General features: G+C 61.4%; 1 protein-coding gene and 1 long non-coding RNA gene across 2 annotated transcripts; one reads left to right on the forward strand and one right to left on the reverse strand.

The window, feature by feature from the left end:
• Positions 1-1,723: 1,723 nt before the first annotated feature.
• METRNL (meteorin like, glial cell differentiation regulator) lies at positions 1,724-15,894 on the reverse strand. The gene is made up of 4 exons (XM_045085594.1): positions 15,491-15,894; positions 9,221-9,606; positions 3,296-3,355; positions 1,724-2,486 (listed from the first exon to the last, which is right to left on the reverse strand). The coding sequence occupies exons 1-4, from the start codon at positions 15,658-15,660 to the stop codon at positions 2,170-2,172; spliced, it is 933 nt and encodes a 310-aa protein (XP_044941529.1). The 5' UTR covers positions 15,661-15,894; the 3' UTR covers positions 1,724-2,169.
• A 126-nt stretch (positions 15,895-16,020) lies between these two features.
• Positions 16,021-21,529, forward strand: LOC123393509. Its single transcript, XR_006608282.1, has 2 exons — positions 16,021-16,579; positions 20,038-21,529. It is a non-coding gene; the product is annotated as an uncharacterized LOC123393509 (long non-coding RNA).
• Positions 21,530-21,993: the final 464 nt, after the last annotated feature.

Genomic DNA, 21,993 nt, shown 5'->3' on the forward strand with positions numbered 1-21,993 from the left:
CGTGGGACTTGCCCGAGGATGGTCGTCACAGAGCAGGCTCGGGCGGATGGTGGCCTCAGATGCCCACAGGAGGCTCTGAGTAGCGGGAGGGCAGGGCTCTCAGAAATGGCCAGCCCCTCCAGCCACGAAGCAGCCTTGACCGGGGCTGCTCCACGTGGCATCCAGCTCCCACGTTGTGCAGACCCCACCCTCTCCCCCCACACCAGTGCCACCCTGGAAACAGAGGCACACCCCAGGGAGGACACTTCTCCACCCGCTGGCCCTGCTCTCTCTCCAGACCCCCATCAAGAAGACTTCTCCCCCAGGCCACCAGTGTGTCTCTCCGTGAAGAGCTCAAGCCTCGCGGGCAGAGGGAGCTACTGTCCGCCCCGGACATCAGCCCATGGGGTCAGGTCCCGGGGTCCTCCCAGGGTCCCTGAACTGACAGAAGGAAGAGTGCCAGCCCTGAAACCAAAACCCATGCCTGACGTCCTTGTCCTGCAGCACCTGCATGCCCGCCGCACCCTCCCAGGCCAGAGTCAACACCCAGAAAATCCCACAGCGTAAACCCAGCCACAGGTTCGCTGCGGCCCTGGCGCACCTGCTCCAGGCAAAAACACGGCAATTACCAGCCTCGGTAGGACCTGTTCCCATCACCACTCCTGCTGCTTCAGGTGACCGCCCTGCTTCCTGCTGTGCAGGTGTGGCGCACCTGCTTCTTGTTGTGACCTGCAGGGGCCCACAGACCTGAGCCAGCTCGTGCCTGAGCCAGGCCACACTGACGCAGGCCGCACCTACCTCACGCAGGCCACACCTGAGCGAGCACAGGGCACCTACCTGTGGCCGCACAGCGTGCCGGAGTCCTGGGTGTGGCTGGTGTGCTCCTGGCTGTGCTGTGTCCTCTCCCGGAGCTGCCTGGGTTAGTCACCTGATTCACGGATGTGGATGCAGGCTGAGGTCTGATTACCTGATACCCCAGTGACCCCTGGAGGGTGAGTAGCGTCCTCCCAAATTCCCATCTTAGAACCTGTGACTGAACTTATTTGGAAATAGGGTCTTTGCAGGTGTCATCACTTAAGATGAGGCCACACTGGTCCCTGTAACTGGCATCCCTGTGAGAGGAGGGACTCAAACACAGACACACAGACGGCAGGAGGAGGCAGAGCCCGGAAACACGCTTCCACAGGCGAGGACTGTCGGCAGCCACCAGAAACCTCCTCCTCCCCTAGAGTCTTCAGAGGGAGCCTGGTACTCTGGCCTCCAGAACGACTCTGGGCTGTCCAAGCCTCAGTCTGTGGGCATCCATTACAGCGGTTGCTGGGGACCTGCTCATCTGCCAGCGTGCGGAGGTCGCCGGGTGCTGACCAGCTCCCCACTGCCCAGACTGGCTGTGGCCCAGGGCGTTTGGGGGAAGACGCAGTCAAAGGGCAGCATCTGGGCTACTGGGAATGGGAAGACCGATGCTAAGGCGGACCGAGGTGGGAGGGAGAGCTGAGGCGCGGTGGTGTTTTCTGAAGCACGAGAGTAACAGCCTCACTTAGAGTCGGGCCCGGAATGAAGAGCCAGGAGCAACAGGGCCGCTGGGTCTCCCTCAGGTGTGCTGCCTCCGGGACAGGCCCTGACCCCACAGCAGACCCCACAACAGGGTTGCGGGGCTCCCTCGGGTGAGCTGCCCCCAAGAGAGGCCTGACCCCAGTCTGGGGCCATGCACACCCGCCCCGGGCTGCGGACCACGCACCACGGCTCCATCAGATGCTGGCCTTTATTCTCTGGAATGGAAACAGCCTGCAGCCCAAAAGGGACCACGGCCAGTAAAGCACATTCTTTGAAAAGCAAAAACAAAACAAGAAATACGTATTTGGCTCCGTCAGTTTCCGTCACAAGAAACAACTCTGATCGGTGTGCAGGCGGTGTGCAAAGCCCGGCGCTGGGTGTCCTCCGTGGGCTCCGGGCACACCAGCCGAGCGCAAGGACGTCAGGTGCTTTGAAAAACGGTATCAAATGGCACACAAGGCATTTTAAGACTCTGGAGTTTGTTTCCTATGGACTTTTCTTTTTTTAAAAAAAATATAATAACTTAGTTTGCATTTTACATTTCCCATCAGTCAAGGAGCCCTCGGCTGGGACCTCGTGGCGTGTGCCCCGCGGCCTGAGCCCCAGGAGCCCCGATCCGAGCACCCCGTGCCCCCGTCACTCCGTGCCCATCTCACAGGGGTTCAGGCCCCTCTCCTCAGCGTCCCGGTACAGCCTCTGGAAGTCCCTGAAGCGTGGGGCACAGCCAAGCCGGGCCTCCCCGAAGCGCATGTGGCCGGTGAAGAGGAAGTCCCCGCGTCCCGGCCGCACGCCGCACTCCAGCAGCGTGAGCACGCGGCCCCGCCAGCCGCCACCCTCCGGAGCCGGCCAGAAAACCTTGCTCTTCTGCCGGTAGAGCCGGCTCACGTGCAGGTGGATGGTGGACTCCTGCTGCTCTGGGGCGTGAGTGACGTTCTGGATAGAGCCTCGGACGACTGCAGAGACAAGGACACGGGGGTCAGGGGGTCACCGGGGCATCTGCGCCAGGGCCAACCCCGGGTCCTGCGCTCTGGAAACCCCATTAAAAAGAACAATTCACAGGCATGAGGCCCAGAGGGGCTGTCCCCGACCCTGCCGCGGGTAAAGATCGTTGTCCCCAGCCATGTAAGGGGGAGAAACAGGAGCTAGAAACCACCCGTGCATCACCCTTTCCAGTTGGAACAGGACAGGTGACCCCAGTTAGCACACGGGACCTGCAGCGGCTCTGAATCCCAGTGGGGCAGCGTGGCAGAGCTCAGAGGGGAGGAGGTGATGGGCAGGGGCTGGCAGAGCCGGCCCTCACCCAGGACCCTGCCCAGCCCCCAACCCCGGCTATGCAGGACCTTGGGGCCGGGAGTGCTCGGAGCCAGGCCCTGCCGGGCTGGCTTCCTGTCCGGCCCCAGCACCGCATGCAGCGGACGGCTTCCACCCTCTGCCTGAGAGCGCTGGTGCCACTGTCGCAAGCACGCAGTGGAGTCCCCGACCTCAGCCCCTGCCCCCTGCCCCCGCCAGGATCCCGGACCTCCAGGGCCAGGAACTCCTGCTACAGAATCAGCAGGGGACCCAGAGGAGAACAGGGCTCTGAGGTGAGGCTAGCATCCGTGTTTGGAGGAAAATGCTCGGTGACCACCTGACCCTCTCCTGGCCTTACGGACAGGCCCCTCCCCTGGGGTACAGAGAGTCACTCTCCTGCCCAGGAAGAGAGCCCTGGAAGGTCCTCCAGGCCCAGGGGGGCTCCCTACACGTGGGGAGCCAGGACACTTACCGAAGTCACTGGTGCAGACGGCCAACAGTACCTCAGCATCCCCACAGGGGCGGCACGGGGCTGCGGGCAGAGAACAGGGTCAGGAGTGGGTCTGCGGGACAAAGGCCTCCGTACGTGCTCGCCAGGTCCTGTAAGAGCTCTGAGCTCAGGACAGGACAGAGAACCCGAACCTCGGCCACGCAATTGGGGGCTGACCGACCCAGCAGGCACCTCCAGCTCCAGATGTGGCTGTGAAGGGCACGTACCCTGAGGGCGGCTGGCCTCGGTGCTGGTCCCCACGTGGCCTGCCCCTGCCCCACGGGAAACCAACCTGAGCTGGTCTGAAGCTGCAGCCCTGCACCAGCCCAGCAGAAGTCACCTTCACTCCAGCCTCCCCACCAGCACCCCAGAATGCTGTGACCGGCCACTTGCACGTCACCTGCTCCCCAGGCCCCCGTCTGCTGCCAGGACTGGTGGCTCAGGGCACTGCCTAGGAGGACCACTGCGGCTGCGGAAGGTTCTGTGAGCATGGGGGGACGCTGCCACCTGCACGTGCTGTGGGATTCTCGGCCAGCGAGCCTCCACCTCTGCACAGCCCTCCCCGAGACACCACCGGACCCTCCAACCACGCCCCTGCCTGCAAACGCCGTCCAGGGCAGACCCACCTCATAGGAGCCCCAAACCCGGCAGCCCAGGTGCGTCCTCCAGCCAAGCCAGGCCTCGCCCTGTGAACTTCGGCCCCAGCCTGGCCCACACCCCAGCCTTCACCCTCACTTCCTCATGGGGTGAAGCTCCAGACAGACTGTGGGGGGGCAGTGCCTCCCACGCTGGCAACCCTCCCCGAGACCACGGCCCCACTCCTAACCCAGCACCGGACTTGGGAGGGCGCACACTCGGGCTCTCACCGCACCTTTCAAGGCCTCCAACTCCGATGCGGAGTCCCTTGGGTTTGGCACAAAGTCTCCCGCTCGGGGAAAGGTTAGCATGAGGTCTTGCTGGAACAGGCCCCAGAACACCCGTGGTGTTGGCCCTTGCTGGACCCTGCCAAAGCTGACCCTGTCCACACACTGACCAGTCACCCTCCCAAACCCAGACCTGGGTGAGCAGCAAGGGGCAGGGCCAGGCACTGAGGAGCTGGAGCTCAGAGAGGCCCTCCGGGGCCCAGGGCATGAGCCAACAGGTTCTGTGCCCCTCAGGGCAGCGCAGTGTCTCTGTGAGTCTCCGAGCACTGGCCCTCGTCGTCCTGGTCTGGGTGGGGATGGATGTCTGTGCCCCAGGGGTGAGAGACCCAGCCCTGGGCGCCCCTGCAGGTGGGAAAAGGCAGGTCAGCAGTCCATCCCGAGGCAGCCACAGCCTGCCTGTGGGGACCCCTCCCAGAGCAGTCACCCAGAAGGGAGGGGCCCCAGTAGGGCCCCGGGCCCGGCACACAGTACGGCAAGCGAGGCTGGGCACGAGGCACGGGTCCACACAAACTCTCCAGAGACATATCTCAGGCCACAGAGGCAGCCGTGGGCAGTGAAAGGCCCAGGCCACAGCCTGGGTTCAGATCCCTGGCCTGGCTGTGCACAAGTAACCAGGTCTCTGTGGACACAGGCACTGGGACCCCGCAAGCGGCCAAGGAACCCGTCCTGTGTGCCCGCCCTGCTCATGCCCCCAGCACCACAGATATGCTGATGCCCAGCCAAGGGGAGGGCAGCCGGCCGGCCGCAGGACTCCCCCCGGAAGCCTCGGTCAGCCAGTGCCACCCCAGCTGAGCTAGCAGAGTCCCCCTGCAGACTCGCCTCGTAATTCGCGTTTTACGAAGCGTAGGTCACCGTCTTGGAAAATCCAGTCTGTGGACGCCAAGAGAAGCAATCTGGAAACAATTATGCATCGGAGCCGTGCTCCTAAAGGCTCTGGAAGGCGCTGGTTTCGGACACATCGAACCTCGTTTCTCGCAGGGGCACATGGGGCGGAGGGGGCAGCCCAGCTGGGCTTACAGTTCTGGGAGAGGGGGTGGCTGAGGATGGACATCTTAGGGAGATTACCCCGGAACGCGCACAAAATGAACTGAAGACGGGAAGCACAGGGTCGGGGAGACCGGCGGGAGCTACCACAGGGACCTAGTGGGGGTTCAGGGTGCAGGCAGGGAAGACAATGGGGGGCCTCGCCAAGGACAGGGCCACAGATGGCCACCTCCTGTTCTGGCAGTGGGACTGCCCAGGGACACATGCAGTTCCCAAAGCAAAAACTGTGCCCAGGACGCGACCTGGGCCTTGGCGGGCGCGGCCCATGACAGGTGGAAGCGGACACAGCGGGAACTGGGCCAGTGTGAGCTGAGGCCAGGTAAGACTCTGGGGCCTCCTCAACTGGTGTCCCCCGAGATGGCCCCAGGGGCCCTGGCCCGGGCTGGTCAGCTGTCCCAAGTCCCATCTCTTGTGCCCTGGGAACTCCAACCCCACCAGCTTCTCCTCCTGGCCTATTCCCAACCCTCCCTGTCCTGGGGAGGACACAGGAGGAGGCCACACCCTTCCACTCCAAAAGGCCAGAGATGGGCAAAATGAGAAATAATTATCCAGTAATTACAGTGGCCAGAGAAGCCAGGCAGGAAACAAAGTGACCCATAGGAAAAGGTCCAGTTCTCTCTCCTTTTCTGTCCCCAGGACGTAGTGAGGCTTCTTTCACTTCTTCTGAACTTTGCTCCTCATTCCCCACAGCCCATTCCAGCCCATCAGGGCCACCACCAAACTCGGAGCCGGGAAGGCCCCCCAGTGGAGGGCTCTGTACCCACCCGCCCACCCAGGCCATCAGAACTGGGGACCCAGGCTGCCCGCACATCACAAGGCTCCCCGGTTTCCATGGGCGTAACTGCTGTGGGGTCACAGCCGGCACCCGCCCCTCTGGCTGTGGGGCTAAAACGCCACCGCCTTCCCGCCTCATCTGCTCAAGGAGGCCTGCTCTGGGCAGGCATCACACAGAGCCCAGAGCTCAACCTCAACAATGGATGCGGCCAAGCCGGCGAACCCCTGCTCTTCAGCTGCCTGAGAAGTGGTGCAACAGCCTGGAACCAGAAGTCCTTCTGGGCTGCCCCAGGCAAACCAAGAAGAAGGAGGTCTGTCTCTGCCCCCTAGACCCAGACCCAGTCCTCAGCCATCCTGCCTGACCCTACTGGACAGTGGGGGCTCCTGGCGGTGCCCGTTTTCCCAAGGAGGCTGGGACTCTGGGGAGGACGGCCCCCGGACGGCCCCGGACGGCCCGGCTGGGTTCCCCTGTAAGACCTCAGCACATGTCCCGGGTATGGCCCCAGAGCTTCATCCCTAGTGCCCTGGATCTGGCCCCATGCCCACCTTTCGTGTCCTGCCAGATCTCTTCAGCACCGTGCAGAGCAGCATGACGCGGTGAGGCCCTGGTGAGGCCCCCGGAGAAGGAGGAAGGCCCAGGGCAGGGGGGGGGGGAAGCGAGTCCTACCCCGCCTGCAGTGTGGCGCCTGGTCCCAAGTCCCCCAGCCCGCAGGCAGGCGTCCCCTCCCACCACCCACCGCTTGCCCTGTGCCTGGAGGTCTGCCTCTGCATTCTGGCCTCTTCTTGGCTCCCAGAGCTGCTTGGTTCATACCCGGAAGCTGACTTTCAGCTCCAATGCCCACTAGGTGACCGCATTCACTACAAACACTCCCAAGCAGAAACGTCCAGGGCCGGGAGCCTCCCACACAGGGCTCACCCGGGAGCCTCTCTCTTCTCTCAAGTCAGCACAAACCAGAAGCTGTGACTCATCAGGGAGGGACAGGGCGGGGCCCCCCAGGCGCCTGGCCCGAGGGCTCACGCACACCTGCACGCCACAGGTGCCCACCCACCTCCCTAAAGTCTCCCGCAGCTGCAACCAGGGTCAGCGCCGCAGCGAGGGCTCACGGCCATCAGAGAGCCCGCCGGGCCTGGCGGACGTCACCGTGGCCAGATGGCTGACATTCCACATTACGTACCCATTCCTCCAGCATTAAGGGCTTAGGGGCCCATCCCCTGATGAAAGGCAAGCACCCCAGGGAGCAGGGACACACCAGCATCCCCAGACCCTGCTGCCCCCCGTCTCCTGCATGGTGCTAACAAGTTCCTAACACACACCCTCCTCTCAGCCAGCATCACTAGTCAGAAACACCGAATTCAGTGACTGGATTTTTTCACATTTTGTTTTTATTGTGAATTTATTCTAGGTCCCCCATGGTGAGGCTGGGTCCCACCCACCCTAGAGCTGGTGATCAAGAGAAAGACTGTTGCGGTTAAAATTTCATTCAGGTCCTGGGATGCCTGGGTGGCTCAGTGGGTTAACCTGCTGCCTTCGGCTCAGGTCATGATCTCAGGGTCCTGGGATCAAGTCCTGAATCGGGCTCTCTGCTCAGCAGGGAGCCTGCTTCCTTCTCTCTCTGCCTGCCTCTCTGCCTGCCTCTCTGCCTACTTGTGATCTCTGTCTGTCAAATAAATAAATAAAGCCTTTAAAAAAAAAAAAATTTCATTCAGATCCTGAGACTTACAGTAGCTTTTACCGTCACCTTCCTGAGTTTGAGCCCTAGTTGAGCATCTGGGGGGGTACAGCAGGGGCCTACCTGGGCAGTCAGGCACTGGAGGGGTCTTACCTGGGCAGTCAGGCACTGGGGACGGGGGGGGGGTCCTACTTGGGTGATCAGGCACTGGTAGGGGGCCTACCTGGGCAGTCAGGTACTGGGTGGGGGGGGTCCTACCTGGAAGTCCCACACTGATGTTTTCTAAGATACTAGTTTACTTTGAGAGAGACTGAAGTTTTGGAAAGTGATCTGAGCCAAGAGTGCAGAACAATAAAATGGGGACATCTGTTAGCACATCTGTTTCTCCCCATCTTCAAATCTTTTATTTATCTCCACTAAAATGTGGAGATTATACTCTTCCTGGGGATGGCCTACCCCCCCAAACCAGGTGTTTCTGCCTGAGCACTGCTGACAGTTGCTGGAACTGCCCCGTGATACTGTGGGGTACCAGCATCACCCCTGCCTGACCATCACCTGGGCCAGATGGTTTCCTGGGGACGCCCTCCGTGGAACCTGCTCACATCTTCCCACTGCCGGGAGGCACCTTGCTGCTGAGCAGCTTCAGAACTGACACGGATGGTGTCCCCACATGCGAGGGGCCCGTGAGATCACCTGTGCCATGAAGCAAGGGCGAGACGTTTGGCCTGGGCTCCTCTAAAAGACAAGGACTCGTGCACCTAGGCAGTCAGGCAGCTGGGTGAGGTGGGGCATGAGGGGTGAGTCCTAGGCCATGCGAGAGCTCCTGGGGCACTCACCTGTCTTTGGTCTCTGCCTCTGGGACTTTTCAGAGACCAACACTACCCTCCACACAGGACCCTGCAAGTTGGCTGCCTGCCCCAAAGGGGAAAACGCAGGACAATCTAAAACCAACTCAGTATCTCCGTGCACACCCCTGCCCCGTGGCTGCTGAGAGCCTCCATCCAGAGCTACGCCCTGGGAGCTTCCCAAGACCCCCAGGGGCATCCCTGCCCTGCCTGGTTCCTCTACCCACAGCCCCTCTCCTGGCACGCTGCCCTTGTCGCCACTCCACATGGGATAACCCACAAAACGCCCCCAGAGCCGGGGACCAGCACCCCCAGTTCAGGCCCTGCATTACCCTGGAGCGCGAACCAGGCTTGGCTCCCACCCAGAACTCGCCAAGTCGGGGGCCTGACATCAGAAACACGCAGCTAGTCCATACACCAGGAGAGACGCCAGGGAACCCTTGCCCGTTACAGGCCCCACGGCACAGAAGCCGAGCACGGCAGGGAGCCGGGATCGTGGTCTTACCCACCCGCGGCTGCGGCTCAGACGCAGTCCCTGAGAGCCAAGGGGGCACCGTGCGCCCAACGCCCCTCCACCCCGCGGGCTGTTGGCGGGCGCCCCGAGGCTGTCCTGAAGCCCCTCCCACCCCACCGCCAGAGCACGCCACCCACCTGACAGAGCGTGCAGGTCCGAGCCTGCGGGCCGGCCGGTCAGCTCGTACTGGAAGCCCGTGATCCTCCTGCTGATGTCCTGCTGGGGCGCAGCCTCCACGAAGAGCCCACCGTGCTCGAAGCCAAAGCAGCTCACCCGGCCAGGCCCACGGTCCCCGTCCCGGACCAGCAGCTTCAGTTCTCCAGTTTTCTCCAAATAAATGTTGGCCCCCGAGGAGCCTTTGAGGGGCTTGATGCATAGCGTCTGGAGGCGCGGGGGCGGGAAGGTGTTGGGCCGCACGTTGACGATGAGCGCCCCCGTCGGGTACACCCACTCCACGGAGCCCGCGGCGCAGCGCAGGTACACCTGCTCCACCTCCTTCCTGTGGGCCTCGTGCGTCAGCCCGCTGCGGGGGGAGGCGGACACGCGTCAGCGCACACGTGTGGCCTCGCCAGCCCAGGTGCCCAAGCAGCCCCCACCCTCGTGCAGGCGGCCGTCCCCTGTGCCCGGCCCCGCTGGTCTGGGGAGGGGTCACGCAGGGCCCCGCGGCCAGGCCCCTCCGGCAGGCCCACCCCAGAAAGTCGCTGCAAGACGGGCGGCGGCGGCGGAGGCCCCGGGTGTCTCACACCTCGGCACCTGGGTGTGCCAGCCTTCAGCGGGGCACCGGGAGCCTGTGTCCTTGAGGTTCCCTGCATTGTGGAGGCAAGGACCACGGAGGCAGAACTTCTGGAACATGACAAGGACACAGGACCCAACCACCAACCCAAGTTCCTGGTGACCTGTGGAGGGCCGGGAAGGGCGGCAGATTCCCTCCGAGTGTGAGCACAAGGGGCCCGTCTGCTTGCCCCAGTGAGGGAGGGAAGCCCTGGGGGCTGGAGGCTGTGGGTGAGTTTTATCTTCAGCACCTTCCAGACAAGCATGCTTGTGTGTTCCCTAGAGAGACGGCTCGATGGCACTTTCATCTGTAAACCTTGGGGTCCCCGGGGGGGCGCCCTCGAGTATTGAGTCGGCCCTTGGCTCAGGTCATGATCTCGGGGTCCTGGGATGGAGCCACTGCCCATTCCTCTGCTCTTAGATTTTCTTTATTTGAGAAAGAGAGTGAGCAAGTGAGAGAGAGAGAGCACAAGCAGGGGGTGCCGTGGAGGGAGAAGCAGACTCCCGGCAGAGCAGGGAGCCCGACACAGGACTCTGGGACCACGAACTGAGCTGAGCTGAAGGTAGACGCGTCACCGGCTGAGCCCCCCAGGTGACCCCAAACAAACAAAATTTAAAAATAAACCCTGAAGGGGTGCCTCGGTGGCTCAGTGGGTTAAGGCCTTTGCCTTCGGCTCAGGTCATGATCCCAGGGTCCTGGGATCGAGCCCCATATCGGGCTCTCTGCTCAGCGGGGAGTCTGCTGCCCCCTCTCTCTCCGCCTGCCTCTCTGCCTACTTGTGATCTCTGTCTGTCAAATAAATAAATAAAATCTTTTTAAAAAATTAAATTAAATTAAAAAAAATAAGCCCTGAAGATTCCGCACTGCCAACTGTATTTTTTTTAAGATATTTATTTATTTATTTAGAGAGAGAGAAAGCGCACGAGAGGGGAGGTCAGAGGGAGAAGCAGACTCCCCATAGAGCTGGGAGCCCCATGTGGGACTCGATCCCAGGACTCTGGGACCATGACCTGAGCAGAAGGCAGTTGCTTAACCAACTGAGCCACTCAGGCGCCCTGCCAACTGTATTTTTAAAAACAAACTCGTGTCTATCAAATAAATAAATCTATCTGTCTATCAAATAAATAAATAAAATCTTAAAAAAATAAAAACAAACTCGAACAGCATGAAAGCCAGAAACAAAGCTAAGGTGAGGGTCCACCCCAGGGGACAGACACCACGGGGACTGCGTGCAGAAGCCACAGGGAGAGAGACACAAACAGTGAGTGGACAGTTGGTCTTCCCAAGGAGAAGCTCTGCGTGCCACGTTCACCTCACTCCCAATAAACATTAAATAGGAAAATATGAAGTGTGCTACACTCTTGGTGAAACAGGTCTGGAGTAAAGTCATTACCTTATGTTTTCAAGAAACTGAAACCCTCAAAAATGTTAAAGCTTCCTCTACTCCAAATTCTAACGCGAATGTCAGCTTGTGCCGATGGTTACGTCAGAGCCGCCAAACAGCCCCGGAACTCAACCAGTGACTTCAACCGAGTGTTTTATTACACGAAATTTGGTTCTGATCAGATCTCAGACAGGTTCACCCACATTCTTAGGATTTTTGTGTATCATAAACAATGCTATATTCAGTGCTCTGGCCTGAGTGAGTTACCAGAAACCATTTCTACAGAGGAGAAAACACGTAACATATGGTTTGCATTTACTGTTGGTGACTCACACCCTGGGCTCCAAAAAACCTCACTTTTCATACGAAAGCCAGCTGCGGGCTGGGGCTGCTCAGTCATCCTGCAGACCACATCAGAGGGAGGTGTCGAGGAGGTGACCCCCCCTCCTAACCCCACTCCCTGCCCCCACAAGGCCCTGGGTCACTAGCAGCCGGCTCAGCCTCAGACGCCTACCAGGGCTGCACAGAACAGACTTACAAATCATAGTCAAATAAAACTCCCATAAGCTCATCTGACACATATGTGCGGACGAGCATAATTATAGTGCTGTGTGAAAAAATTAGACTAAATGGTGAGTGGTTGATACAGATGACTATAATCAGCTTTGCTCTTACGCAGCCAAAACAAACTTTATCATAGTGTGCCTCCTCTCCTGTCTCCAGCCTCAAGAAGCAGCTGGACACTTGCCCCATGCCCAGACACCAATCCTCAAAGCTCTCCCCCATAAAAACCATCCTGTCCAAGTCTTCACTTCCCTCTCTGTGGGGGGAGGGGGCCCTGGGGCTCAAGGGAAAGAAAGCCCATACCAGAGATTTTGGATCCCTCTCACCGAGTCACTTAATCCAAACAGTGGAGGGGGATACCGGGAGGTCCACCCCCCACCCACATCTTGGGCAGGGGCAGAGGGAACACTTGTGGGGACAGGTGACCAACCATGGCTCCCCAGGGAGAGGCGGACCTGAGTCTGGGGGCTGGGCTGCCATCCCCAGCCTGCACCTATCAGCCTGGACATCTTGTGTGGTGCACATGGCCCCATTTATTCCTAAGTCCCTCTACTAAAAGAGGGCCAGGAACAGCAAGCAGGGGGGCAGAGAAGAAATAGGGCACCTGTTACTTCACCCTTCACCTAACGTCTTCACTGGCCCCAGGGAAGGGTCTACACCCGCCCCAGAGTCCACGGCCAACATGGGGCTCTGCTCTGCCTCTCCCCTCTCCTGAAGCACAGACACGACCGAGAGTCCGACCAGGCACTCGACACGGGTGTTCACACAAAGGCAAGCAGCGTGTGCGATGTAAGACATCAACCCCGTCCAGCAGACCCACCAGTCTCTCGGCCTGGGACCCCAACGGGTCTTTAATGAAGCCAAGGGCTCACTGTCTCGCTCTAAATCTCCAGCACCACAGCAAAACCTGAAAAAACGTCTGTTTCTGCAAAATTGCTGGAGAAGCAAAAATGTGCCCTATCTGTGACATCACGATGCTGGCACCTGTGAGCCTCAGAGCACGCCCATCAGACAAAAATAAAATAACTGGTTTCTGATGGGATGAAGCTAAAAAGTACGGGGAATGTGGCTCTGGCCGGCCTCAGGGGGGAACGCGGCTCTAGCCATATGTGTGGACGAGCATAACCCTAGGGCTTCAGGGAGCTGAGGACACAGACTGCTTCCAGGATTACTTAAACTGGGTTCACGCACCGTTCCCAAAAAAAGGAGTCTGCAAGTGTCACTCCCCAGGTGGACACACCTAAGGGGCACCCTCATGGAAAGGACAGCACATTCCAAATTGATCAGACTTTCTGGAGAGGCCAGTGTGGGGGCAGCAGGGCCCACCCCCCTCACACCCACAACCCGGACCCCCGGAGGCACCAGGAGTAAGGGGTGGTCTCCTGTTTACAAGTCAGGAGGAACGTTCAGATCGAGGGAGAAACGAGAACTGGAGTTAGCTTTCATTTCCCACCCAGCAGGAGAATGAGGCCAGGTGTGAGGGACCCACACCCCTGCCAGTGGTGGTGGGAAGGTTCGTGGTCCACCTTTATGACCACAGCCTAATAAAGATCAGGGTGCTGTCCCGCCCCTGCTCACGGGACGGGGATTGCACAACCTCCTGCTTCACTGCTTGGAAACACCCAGAAATGCATTTCAGCCTGTCAAATGTGAGTAGCCAGTGTCATAAACAGAAACTCCCTTCCTATCAGGGGATCAGAATCCACCCAGCGCATCGGGACTCGCACCACCCTGTGCTGTCTTTAGAACAGCTCATAAAAAGTCATAAATGTTCTGGGGGTCAGCAGGCAGATCAGCACGCTTGGATTCCCACGGCAAGGATCTATCAGCTGATCGGCGAGGCATACTGATCGCTGGGGCAGCGAGGATACTGCGAAGGGAGCCTTGTGTTCCAGGAGTGTGGCCTGGCCCTGTCTTCTCTCCAGCTCCGACTGTGGCAGCCCCTGCCGGACTCTGCCTTTGGGCTGACTGAGGATAGCTGGAGGGAGTCCAGAACCAGGGGTATGTCAGCAATGATGGAGACAGAAGGGTGGCAGGCAAGTGCCCCTGCTTCTCGCAAGTCGAGAAGGGGATACAGACACCTGCTGGGTCCCGGAGCTCCCTGGTCCTCAGAGGACTTTATGCCTGGAAGGGGACGGCTGTCCTGGGGATCGGAGGGGTCTGCAAGGGAGCGCCGGTCAGAGCCTGACAGGATGTCAGCCCCTCTGGAAACCCAGGCTCCCGCGGTGGGACCGGGTCTGTTTCTGATCTGTGGAAGGAGGACACCCTAGACCTCAGTTTGGGGTGCACTGATTCATCCAGCAGAAGCTGCAAAACAGGGAGTTTAATTACCAGCGTGGGGGAAAGGGCAGCCCTGGAAGAGTGTGTCAGAGTCGGAGGCTCCCGGCCAGCTCACGGCTGGCGCCAGCATTCTCCAGGCCAACCCTCCCCCAGAGCTCCAAGCTCGCGGCCCCGTCTCAGCTCCTCCATCCCTGCTCTGGCGTGTGCAGGGAGTTGGTGTGGCGGGGAGGAAGGCCACCACAAGGCCCAGCCTCCGCAGCCGCGGACCCTGGCTCTAGGAGGGGTGGGAAGTGGGGAGCAGGGGACTTGCCAGTCTGTAAGTACCCAGGATGACCAGCAGCGGCCCTGCTGACGCAGAGCCCAGCACACTGGCACAACCCCGGCCTTCTCGGAAAACTGTCTTCACTCTGAACAGCCCCGGGATCCCCTCCTGCGTGAGGTGTGAGCCTGCGGGAGGCTTCCCATCAGACGTCAAGGCCAAGGGGCTCGCGCAGAGGCTCTGCTCCGGGGAACACCCCACGCGGAGAGCCACCGGCAGCCCCCGCCCGCAGTTTCGGAGAAGGAGACGCCCCTCGCCCTCTGCAAACTCCTTCACCCGCACGAAACTCGGTTTTCCAGCTGCGAGCTGCCTGCCGCGGGGCCGAGGGCGCCCTCGGCGATGGCGGTTTCTCACCCCAGGCGCTGTGCCCTCAGGCGCCCCGCCCGCGCACACTTGTGACTTGCACTCCTTTCTGCCTGTCACACTTCAGTTTAAAAAAAAGTCCTCGGCTGCCACAGCGGAGGGGCATGGGGGGGGGGGGTCGCCGAGCCCAGCGCGCGCGCTGCCAAGGGCGGCCTGACCTTCACCGGGTCCCGGGCGGGGACGGGGCGGGGGGCGCCGGGCCGGGCCAGCGCTCGGCCCGCGCACAGGTGTCCGCCCGCGGGTCTCCGCACGCACAGGCGTGGTCCTCGCCGCGGTCCGCGCCGGGCCCGGCTCTGTCCGCCCGAGCCCCCCGCTCCCTCCCGCGGACCCGCCGGCCCTTCCCGCTCGGCCCTGAGCGCAGGCCCGGCTCCTCCCGCCCGGGGCGCGCAAGTCCTCGCCGCGGGCAGAGCCGGGAAGGGCCGGAGGACCGACCCCCGCCCGTGCGGGGTCGGCGCGGGGCGAGTGGGCTGCCGGGTCGGGACCGACCCCGCGGCGCGGCGGGCGCACCTCCCCCTGGGCGTCCTCCGAGCCGGGGCACCCGGACGCCGCGGGCTCTTTTGTTCTAGACCCGGGGGCGGGGGCGACGGGGACTGGACTCAGCCCGGAGAGCGGGCGCCCGAGTCCCCGCCCGGGCCGCGCCCCCGCACGGTCGGCGGGCCGGGGAGGGCAGCGCACGCGAAGGGAGGGCGGTGGACCCGGGCCGGGGTCTCGCCGCGCGGACTCACCTCCCCTTCCAGCTGCACAGGTCGCTCGAGTACTGCGCGCCCGCGCCGCCCAGCAGTGCGGCCAGCAGCAGCAGCAGCGGCAACGGCGGCGGCGGGCCAGGGCCCGGGGCGGGGGGCCGCGGCCACAGCTGCCCGGCGCGCCCCCGGGCCGCCCGCGCCGCGCCCCGCATGCTCCCGCTCCCGCTCCGGCGCCGACCCCGCGTCCGCGCCCACGGAGCAGACCCTCCGCCCGGCGCGGCCGGCCGGCCGGGCGGGCGGGGCTGCAGGTCCCGGCGAGTCACGTCGTGCGCCCCCCGCGCCCCCCGCGCGGCCGCCCGCCCATCCCGGCCGCAGCCGGGGCCACCCGAGCCGCTGCAGCAGCCGCAGTGGAGCGAAGAGCGCCGCGCCCCGCCGCCGCCACCCGAGCCTCTGAGGCAGGCGAGTCCGCCGTCCGGGTCCCCGCTCAGCTGGGGGGCGGGTCCGCCGGCCGCTCCGCCCCCCGCCCCCGCCCCGGGCCCGCCCCGCGCGCCGGAACTCCGCCCCGAGTGCGCGCTCCGCTCCCCGCGCCCTGCGTGCCCGGCCGGGGGTCGGGGGGCGGCTCCGCCGAGAGGGGAAGCGGCTCGAGGGACCCGGAGAAGGATCTGCGGGACGCCCCGGCCGGAGAAGGACGGGGCGCCAGCGCGTCCCGGCGGGTGCGATGCGGGACGGGGACCCCAAGTGCACGCAGACCCGAGCCGGCGCCCGGCCCGCCGATCCGTCCTCAGCCGCGGTGCTGTGACCCCGTCGTGCGGACTGAGCCGGGAATGGCCGCGGGGCTGTGGTGGCGGCTCCTGGCCTTGCCGCTGCGGTGTGACCCGTGTCCCATCTGGGATGTTCCTGGCATCCAAACCCACGCAGAATCGGAGCGTGCTTTGCAGAGGTTCAGACTTGGTCCTGCTCTGCGACCCACGGGGCAGGGGAGACCCAGCTGCGGCTGGTGATGGGGCCAACTCACCGTTGAGCGCACCGTGGACTCTGGAGTACCCCCTCCGCAGAGGGCTCTGGGCCACAGCGCCTGTGCGTCACGGCGGAGCTCTGCCTGCTGGTCCTCACCAGCCCCACCCTCGATGGGTTAGTACCCGCTTCACCCCCTCAGACTGGATTCCCCCTGGGGACATCTGGTGCATTGCAGGATTTTAGCTGCATCCTGGTCGCTATGTTCTAAATGTCATCACCCACCCACCCCACCCCACCCCCGCCCCACACACAGGATTGGCAACCCCTACTGTCTCCAGACACTGCCAGATGCCCCTGTGTGCACAATCTAGCGCTGAGACCCCTGTCCTAGCAGTACCCGCTGGTGACGTACAGTGTGATCAGGGTGGCTTCCTTCACCGGCTAGTCACTGCGGTCACCATGTGCCTAACATCCTGTGAGGGACACAAGAGGAACCTCAGCAGCCCCAGCTCTGTTGGGAAAGGTGTCCTCCTCTGGCTCGGGGGCCTGATGCCAGGAGCCAGGGCTAGGTCTGGCTAGAGGATGGGTGGAGGGCTCCCAGGTCTCCCAGCCTACCTGGTCATCATCCTGGAGCAGAGGGTCTTCCGAGCAGAGGGAGGGACCCATGGAGTTCCACATAGCCACCTCTGTGCTCACAAAAGCAGGCTTTTCTGCTTTCCCCAATGCTCTGGTGTTGGTGTGAGCTCCAGAGCCTCAAACAGCATCAAGCGATGGAGAAACCAGACCTTGTTTTCATATTCTTTGTCCAGCCAAGAAACATTTCAGGAGGAATTTCAAGTGAGCTTTGGGGAAGGGAGTGACCTCTTCCACGTGCTGGTCTGTACGTTGTACCCTTCTGGTCTGGTCAGAGGGTTAAAAATGTCCTTGGATGGAATTGTCACCCTCTGGAGAGGTCTCGTCTGCGGGCCCCCAAACAGCTAAACTGAGAGCAGCCAGGAGCCCCGGGCAGAGAAGTCAGAGGCCCCGAAGGTGGTTACAGTTGAAGGGTCTATCTAGAGAAGCCCTGGACTGGGTAGGTCAAGACCTCGGGTCCTGCCCAGGCATAAGAAGGGATGTCACCACAAGACCCACAGACAGTTTTGAGGCTGAGGAGTCCATTCCAGGCTTGGGGGCGTCCTGCAGCCCTCACCCCACCCCCACCCCCTTGAAGTGTGTGCCCTGGCCCCTTCCCTGCAGGTACCTGGGTGCAGAAGTGCTGTCACAAGTGGGTGAAGTGAAACCACTCCCCAGGCCTCTGGGTAGAGGAACCTGCTGGTTGTGAGTCTGGAAACTGCAACCACCTCTCACCCACAGCCATGTCCCCGCAGCTCTGTAGCCCCCTGTACCCAGAGGTCTTCCCGGACAGGGTTGTCAGTGTCCAAGGTCCACTCCGGGGCAGGGGCAGGGGCAGCTTTAGGCCCCTCATGTTACAGGTGCTGAGACTGAGTGCTCCTGGCCTGAGGGACGTTTCAGAAGGCTTCATAGGACCAATGGGCAGAGACCATCTCTGGGGCAGTGAGGAGCTGTTTCCCATCCTAGTTCAGGGCTCTGTGAGCTGGAGGACTGCCAAACCACCTGTGCCCAGGTCCACTTCCCTAAAGCTAGGACTATACAGTGGTGCCTACGGGACATGCAGTGGTCAAATCCATAGAACACACAAGACTGAACAGTGCAGCCTTTTGTCAGTAATATGTCACTATCAGCTAATTGATTATAACAACCTACACACTAATGCAAGATGTTAATAATGGGGGATGGGGGAAGTACATGGGACCTCTTTGCTCTGTTAGTAGTGAGCCTACTAATTGAAAACACGCGCTGCTGGAATGCTGCTCATCGACAGTGCTCTTGGACAGGTCCAGCAGCATCTGGGAAGGGCCTGGCCTTGCTGCTCTCAGACCTCAGGCTCTGTGACGGGCCCTCCCTTCTGGGGACACAGGTGCCTCCAGATTCCTGAGGGTCTCTGAAGCAGGAATTTCCAGATTTCCCTCCTGCTGACGAGCCACCAGTCAGCCGTGGGGTGGGGCCCTGGCTGCAAAACTGGTTCCTGGGTCTCCACTCAGCTCCTGGGAAGGGTTAGGCTTCCGCCACTCTCAGGGCTTCCTGGGCACATGTGTGCCTGGCAAAGTGCGGCTTCTGACTCCTCCTGATCCTGTGATGAAATGTCCCCTAAATGTGTCCCTGGCGCCCATGGTGTCAGGCTCTCTGGGGGCACATCAGCTTTGGGCTTGGGGACAAAGGGTGAGGGGGGCCATGACTGTCTGGTGCTTCCCAGGGACCACCTGCCCTACTTCATCCCCTGGGGCCCAGGCAGGAACAAAGAAGCCCCTGTGGGATTGAATCGGAACCAGAAGGGTCCTTGCCCACTAGGAACATGGGTCCTCCCTGCAGGAAGGGCATTTTGGAGCGAGCTCACCCGTGGATGGCTGGGGGTCACTTCCCAGGGAGCATGTCTCCAGTGAAGCCCAGCAAGAGGCCTCAGAGGCACCTGAGCCCCACCACAGTAGGAAGGCAGTGGGCATCGTGGCGTCCAGAACAACACCCGGGGACTTCCTAGGCTCTCTTGTCCTCCAGACACTGGAGGGAGTGTTGGCAGGTGGAGAGCAAGACCAGCCCCTGCTGGTGTCACAGAGGCAGAGCTGCCCCTTTGCACCTGCTCGTGAAGGGACCCTGCCCCACCCCAGGTGATGGCCACCATGGTGCCCCACCCTCTTGCCCCAGTACCTGCCTCGACCAGAGGAACAGGACGCAGGGCTTGGTCACGGGCTCAGTGGTGACAGCAGCCCCCAGCACAACTCAGCGTGCCCTAGGAGGGGCATGTCACGATGGAGGACAGGTGCCGGTCGTTGGCCCACGTCGCCACCCACCCCACCCCACAGGCCCCCCACAAAGCGTGTGTGCGGTGGGTCAAGTCTGTGGCCCAGATTCGGGTTTGTATCAACATTCCCTTGTCACCTGCCTTTCACTCAAGAAATGTTTACTAGATGCCTCCCGGGCCTGTTTCTGTGATGAGTTCCAGGGCAGTGGCCCCTGACCCGGGCCAGTCTCCGAAGGCAGGCCGTGGCCAGGCAGAGAGAGCTCCCCACACCCCACAGCAGCAGCGGTAGCCTCCAGTGTGACCAGGACCAGGATTATGACTGTGTGCCTAACGCTCACCGGGGCGGGGGTTGGAGGGGCTGCACCCTCTCCCAGACTCGAGTGTCAGGGTGGGTGCTGGTGCCCTGGGTGGTACGTGGGTCAGACGTGGCTCCTCCCTGGTCTGGCTCACAGAGGCTGTGTGGTCAGGGTCTCTTTCTGGGTCTCAGTTATTGCCAGGAGGGTGGTGTCTCAACGGTCAGGGTGATGTTGCCACAGTAAAGCCTCCTACCAGGTGGTCATGGTAGGCCTGGCTCTGTAGATCAAACTCAAGCTGCCAACCTGGCTCTTGGCAGGGTCCAGGCCTTCTTGTGGCGGCCGGCTCCCCAGCGTGCTCCCCACGGCACAAGTTCTTTGAGCCACGAACGTGATCGAACCATGTAAACACTTTTATTTTCTGCCCTGTCTCGAGGTTTTCAAGTGTGTATTGATGGTCGTTCTGTTATTCCAAATGACAGGTCACCGGACTCTGCTCACTGAAGAATCAGCCAGAAGCTTCCAGAAACTTCCTACGATCCCCTCTCCACCTTGCCCTTTGCTGTCCGTATGAAAACCCCCAGCGCTCGACCTGCCTAGGAGGCAGGATCAAGCGTGACCCAGGGCCCTCTACGCTCAGACCCCCGGCCTCCGGAGTAACTGCTGTCACACCACTTCCCCTCTGAGGTCATTTTTGCTGACCTTCTCGTAGGGACATAATTACTGTAATTGTGGTCAAACGCTTGTGACTTATGTTTAGCAATTGCAACAAGTAACATGTAATTAGACGTAAACCAAGCCAGCCAGCCTCAACCCAGTAACTCTCACCTGAATGCCACCCTAACCTAATTTGCCAGCACAGTCTGCTGTCTGTGCGGAGGAAGGTGGGAGTGAGAAAGTGAGCAGCCGGCTGGGCTGGGAAACGAGGGGCTCCACCCCCACCCACTGCCCATGGGGCCAGGCACCGGACGTGGGTGTGCCCAGGCCAACCGGCCAGGTGTGCAGGTGTGTGGTGACCGCCCTGGGTTGGTCTGGGGCTCAGCCGTGGGGCGCGGCTGAAGTGATAGTATTACCCGTGCACCCTGCCACACTGCTGTTGACAACGGCCACTTGGGGCCTTCAGATCTCGATGGCACCTCACTCTGCTGTCCCTGAGCAGACCACTGGCCCCACAGTGGCGACCCGTGGTGATCCCACAGCTGTCACACCAATGGAAATGCCTCTGCATCCAGATTCCCTCGAGGCAGCACCCCGCCAGGAAGGAGGGCCCCCAGCCTCCACAAGGTGGACTCAGGAGGGACCAACTGCAGTAGAAGGTGAATTTGTGTGAGACACGGACGTGATGGAGCATCCAGTATGGCTGGTCAGATGTGTGCATCTTTATAGGGTCCCTTTAGATGCTCCCCATGCCTCCCTGTAGAGCCCACGTGGGCCGCTCCCAGCTCGGTCCCCTGGCTGAACCAGCCTCTGAGGAAAGGACTCCATCCCACTGCCTTCAGGGCTGGGGAGTGTCTGACACGGCAGTCACCATTTCCTGTCCCTGCGGTGCCCGTGGCAAGTCTGAGGCTGCGTGAGTGTCCAGCGACCCTGGCACTGAGACCCTCCGACTCAGCAGTAATAGAATTGGTGCTTCTCTGTGTGTCTGTGTGCACACATTTGCATGTTTTCTTTTTTTTTTTAATAATTTTTAAAAAGATTTATTTTAGATGGAGAAAGCACACGTGAGTAGGGAGAGAGGCAGAGGGAGAGAATATTGAGCAGACCCCCCTGTGCAGCAGTGCAGGGCTCGATCTCATGACCCTGAGATCATCACCTGAGCCGGAACCAAACATCGGCCACTTCACCAGCCGAGCCCCCAGATGCCCCGTGTGTGTACATTTTCCATCCGACCATTTGAAAGTCGCAGAGGCTTTGCCCCTGCACACCTGCCGTCGCCAGCTGCCAGGACAATAAAGAACGGAGACACTGTGCTGGTACCCTGAGCACACGGGGAGATGGGACCCCTCAGCACACTGAGGTGAGGGTTTGCGCTTTCCCTGTTGTCTCCACAACATGCAGTGTAAGAAACACGGCCCCTCTGGGTGGTACCAGAGACCACCATCTCAGGCAGGGGCCCTGGAGGGTGCCGGCCACCTTGCTTGTGCTGGAATTCCCAGCCAGCATCCCTGATGCCGTCAGGGGCGGGGGGTCGGGGGCGATCCTCTGCAGCCCCCTGGGCCTCTGTGCACGCACCATGGCCAGTCAACACCCGTGAGTCCAGGAACCTGCGCGTCCAGAGCAGAAGCAGGAATGGGGGTGCTCCAGGCCTTCAAGCAAGTGAGGTGTTGAAGTCCCTTTCCTTGCCCCCAGCAAAAGGAGAGGCGGGTCCCTCTGAGGCTCTGGGGACGACGGGGCCAGGCACACGGGGTGATGCCCACCCAGGCACCCCCCCCCATGCC

This window comes from Mustela putorius, unplaced genomic scaffold, assembly GCF_011764305.1.
Source record: "Mustela putorius furo isolate JIRA1106 unplaced genomic scaffold, ASM1176430v1.1 tig00000873_pilon_pilon_pilon, whole genome shotgun sequence".
In the NCBI taxonomy this organism is placed as follows: Eukaryota; Metazoa; Chordata; class Mammalia; order Carnivora; family Mustelidae; genus Mustela; species Mustela putorius.

Bases quoted from the DNA above. Each gene is read 5' to 3' on its own strand.
- METRNL (XM_045085594.1), bottom strand. From the start codon at position 15,660: ATGCGGGGCGCGGCGCGGGCGGCCCGGGGGCGCGCCGGGCAGCTGTGG. The intron at 9,607-15,490 runs GTGAGTCCGCGC...CTCCCCCCGCAG, and splicing joins CTGTGCAGCTGGAAGGGGAG to CGGGCTGACGCACGAGGCCC. The intron at 3,356-9,220 runs GTGGGTGGCGTG...CTCTGCCCGCAG, and splicing joins GGACCTGCACGCTCTGTCAG to CCCCGTGCCGCCCCTGTGGG.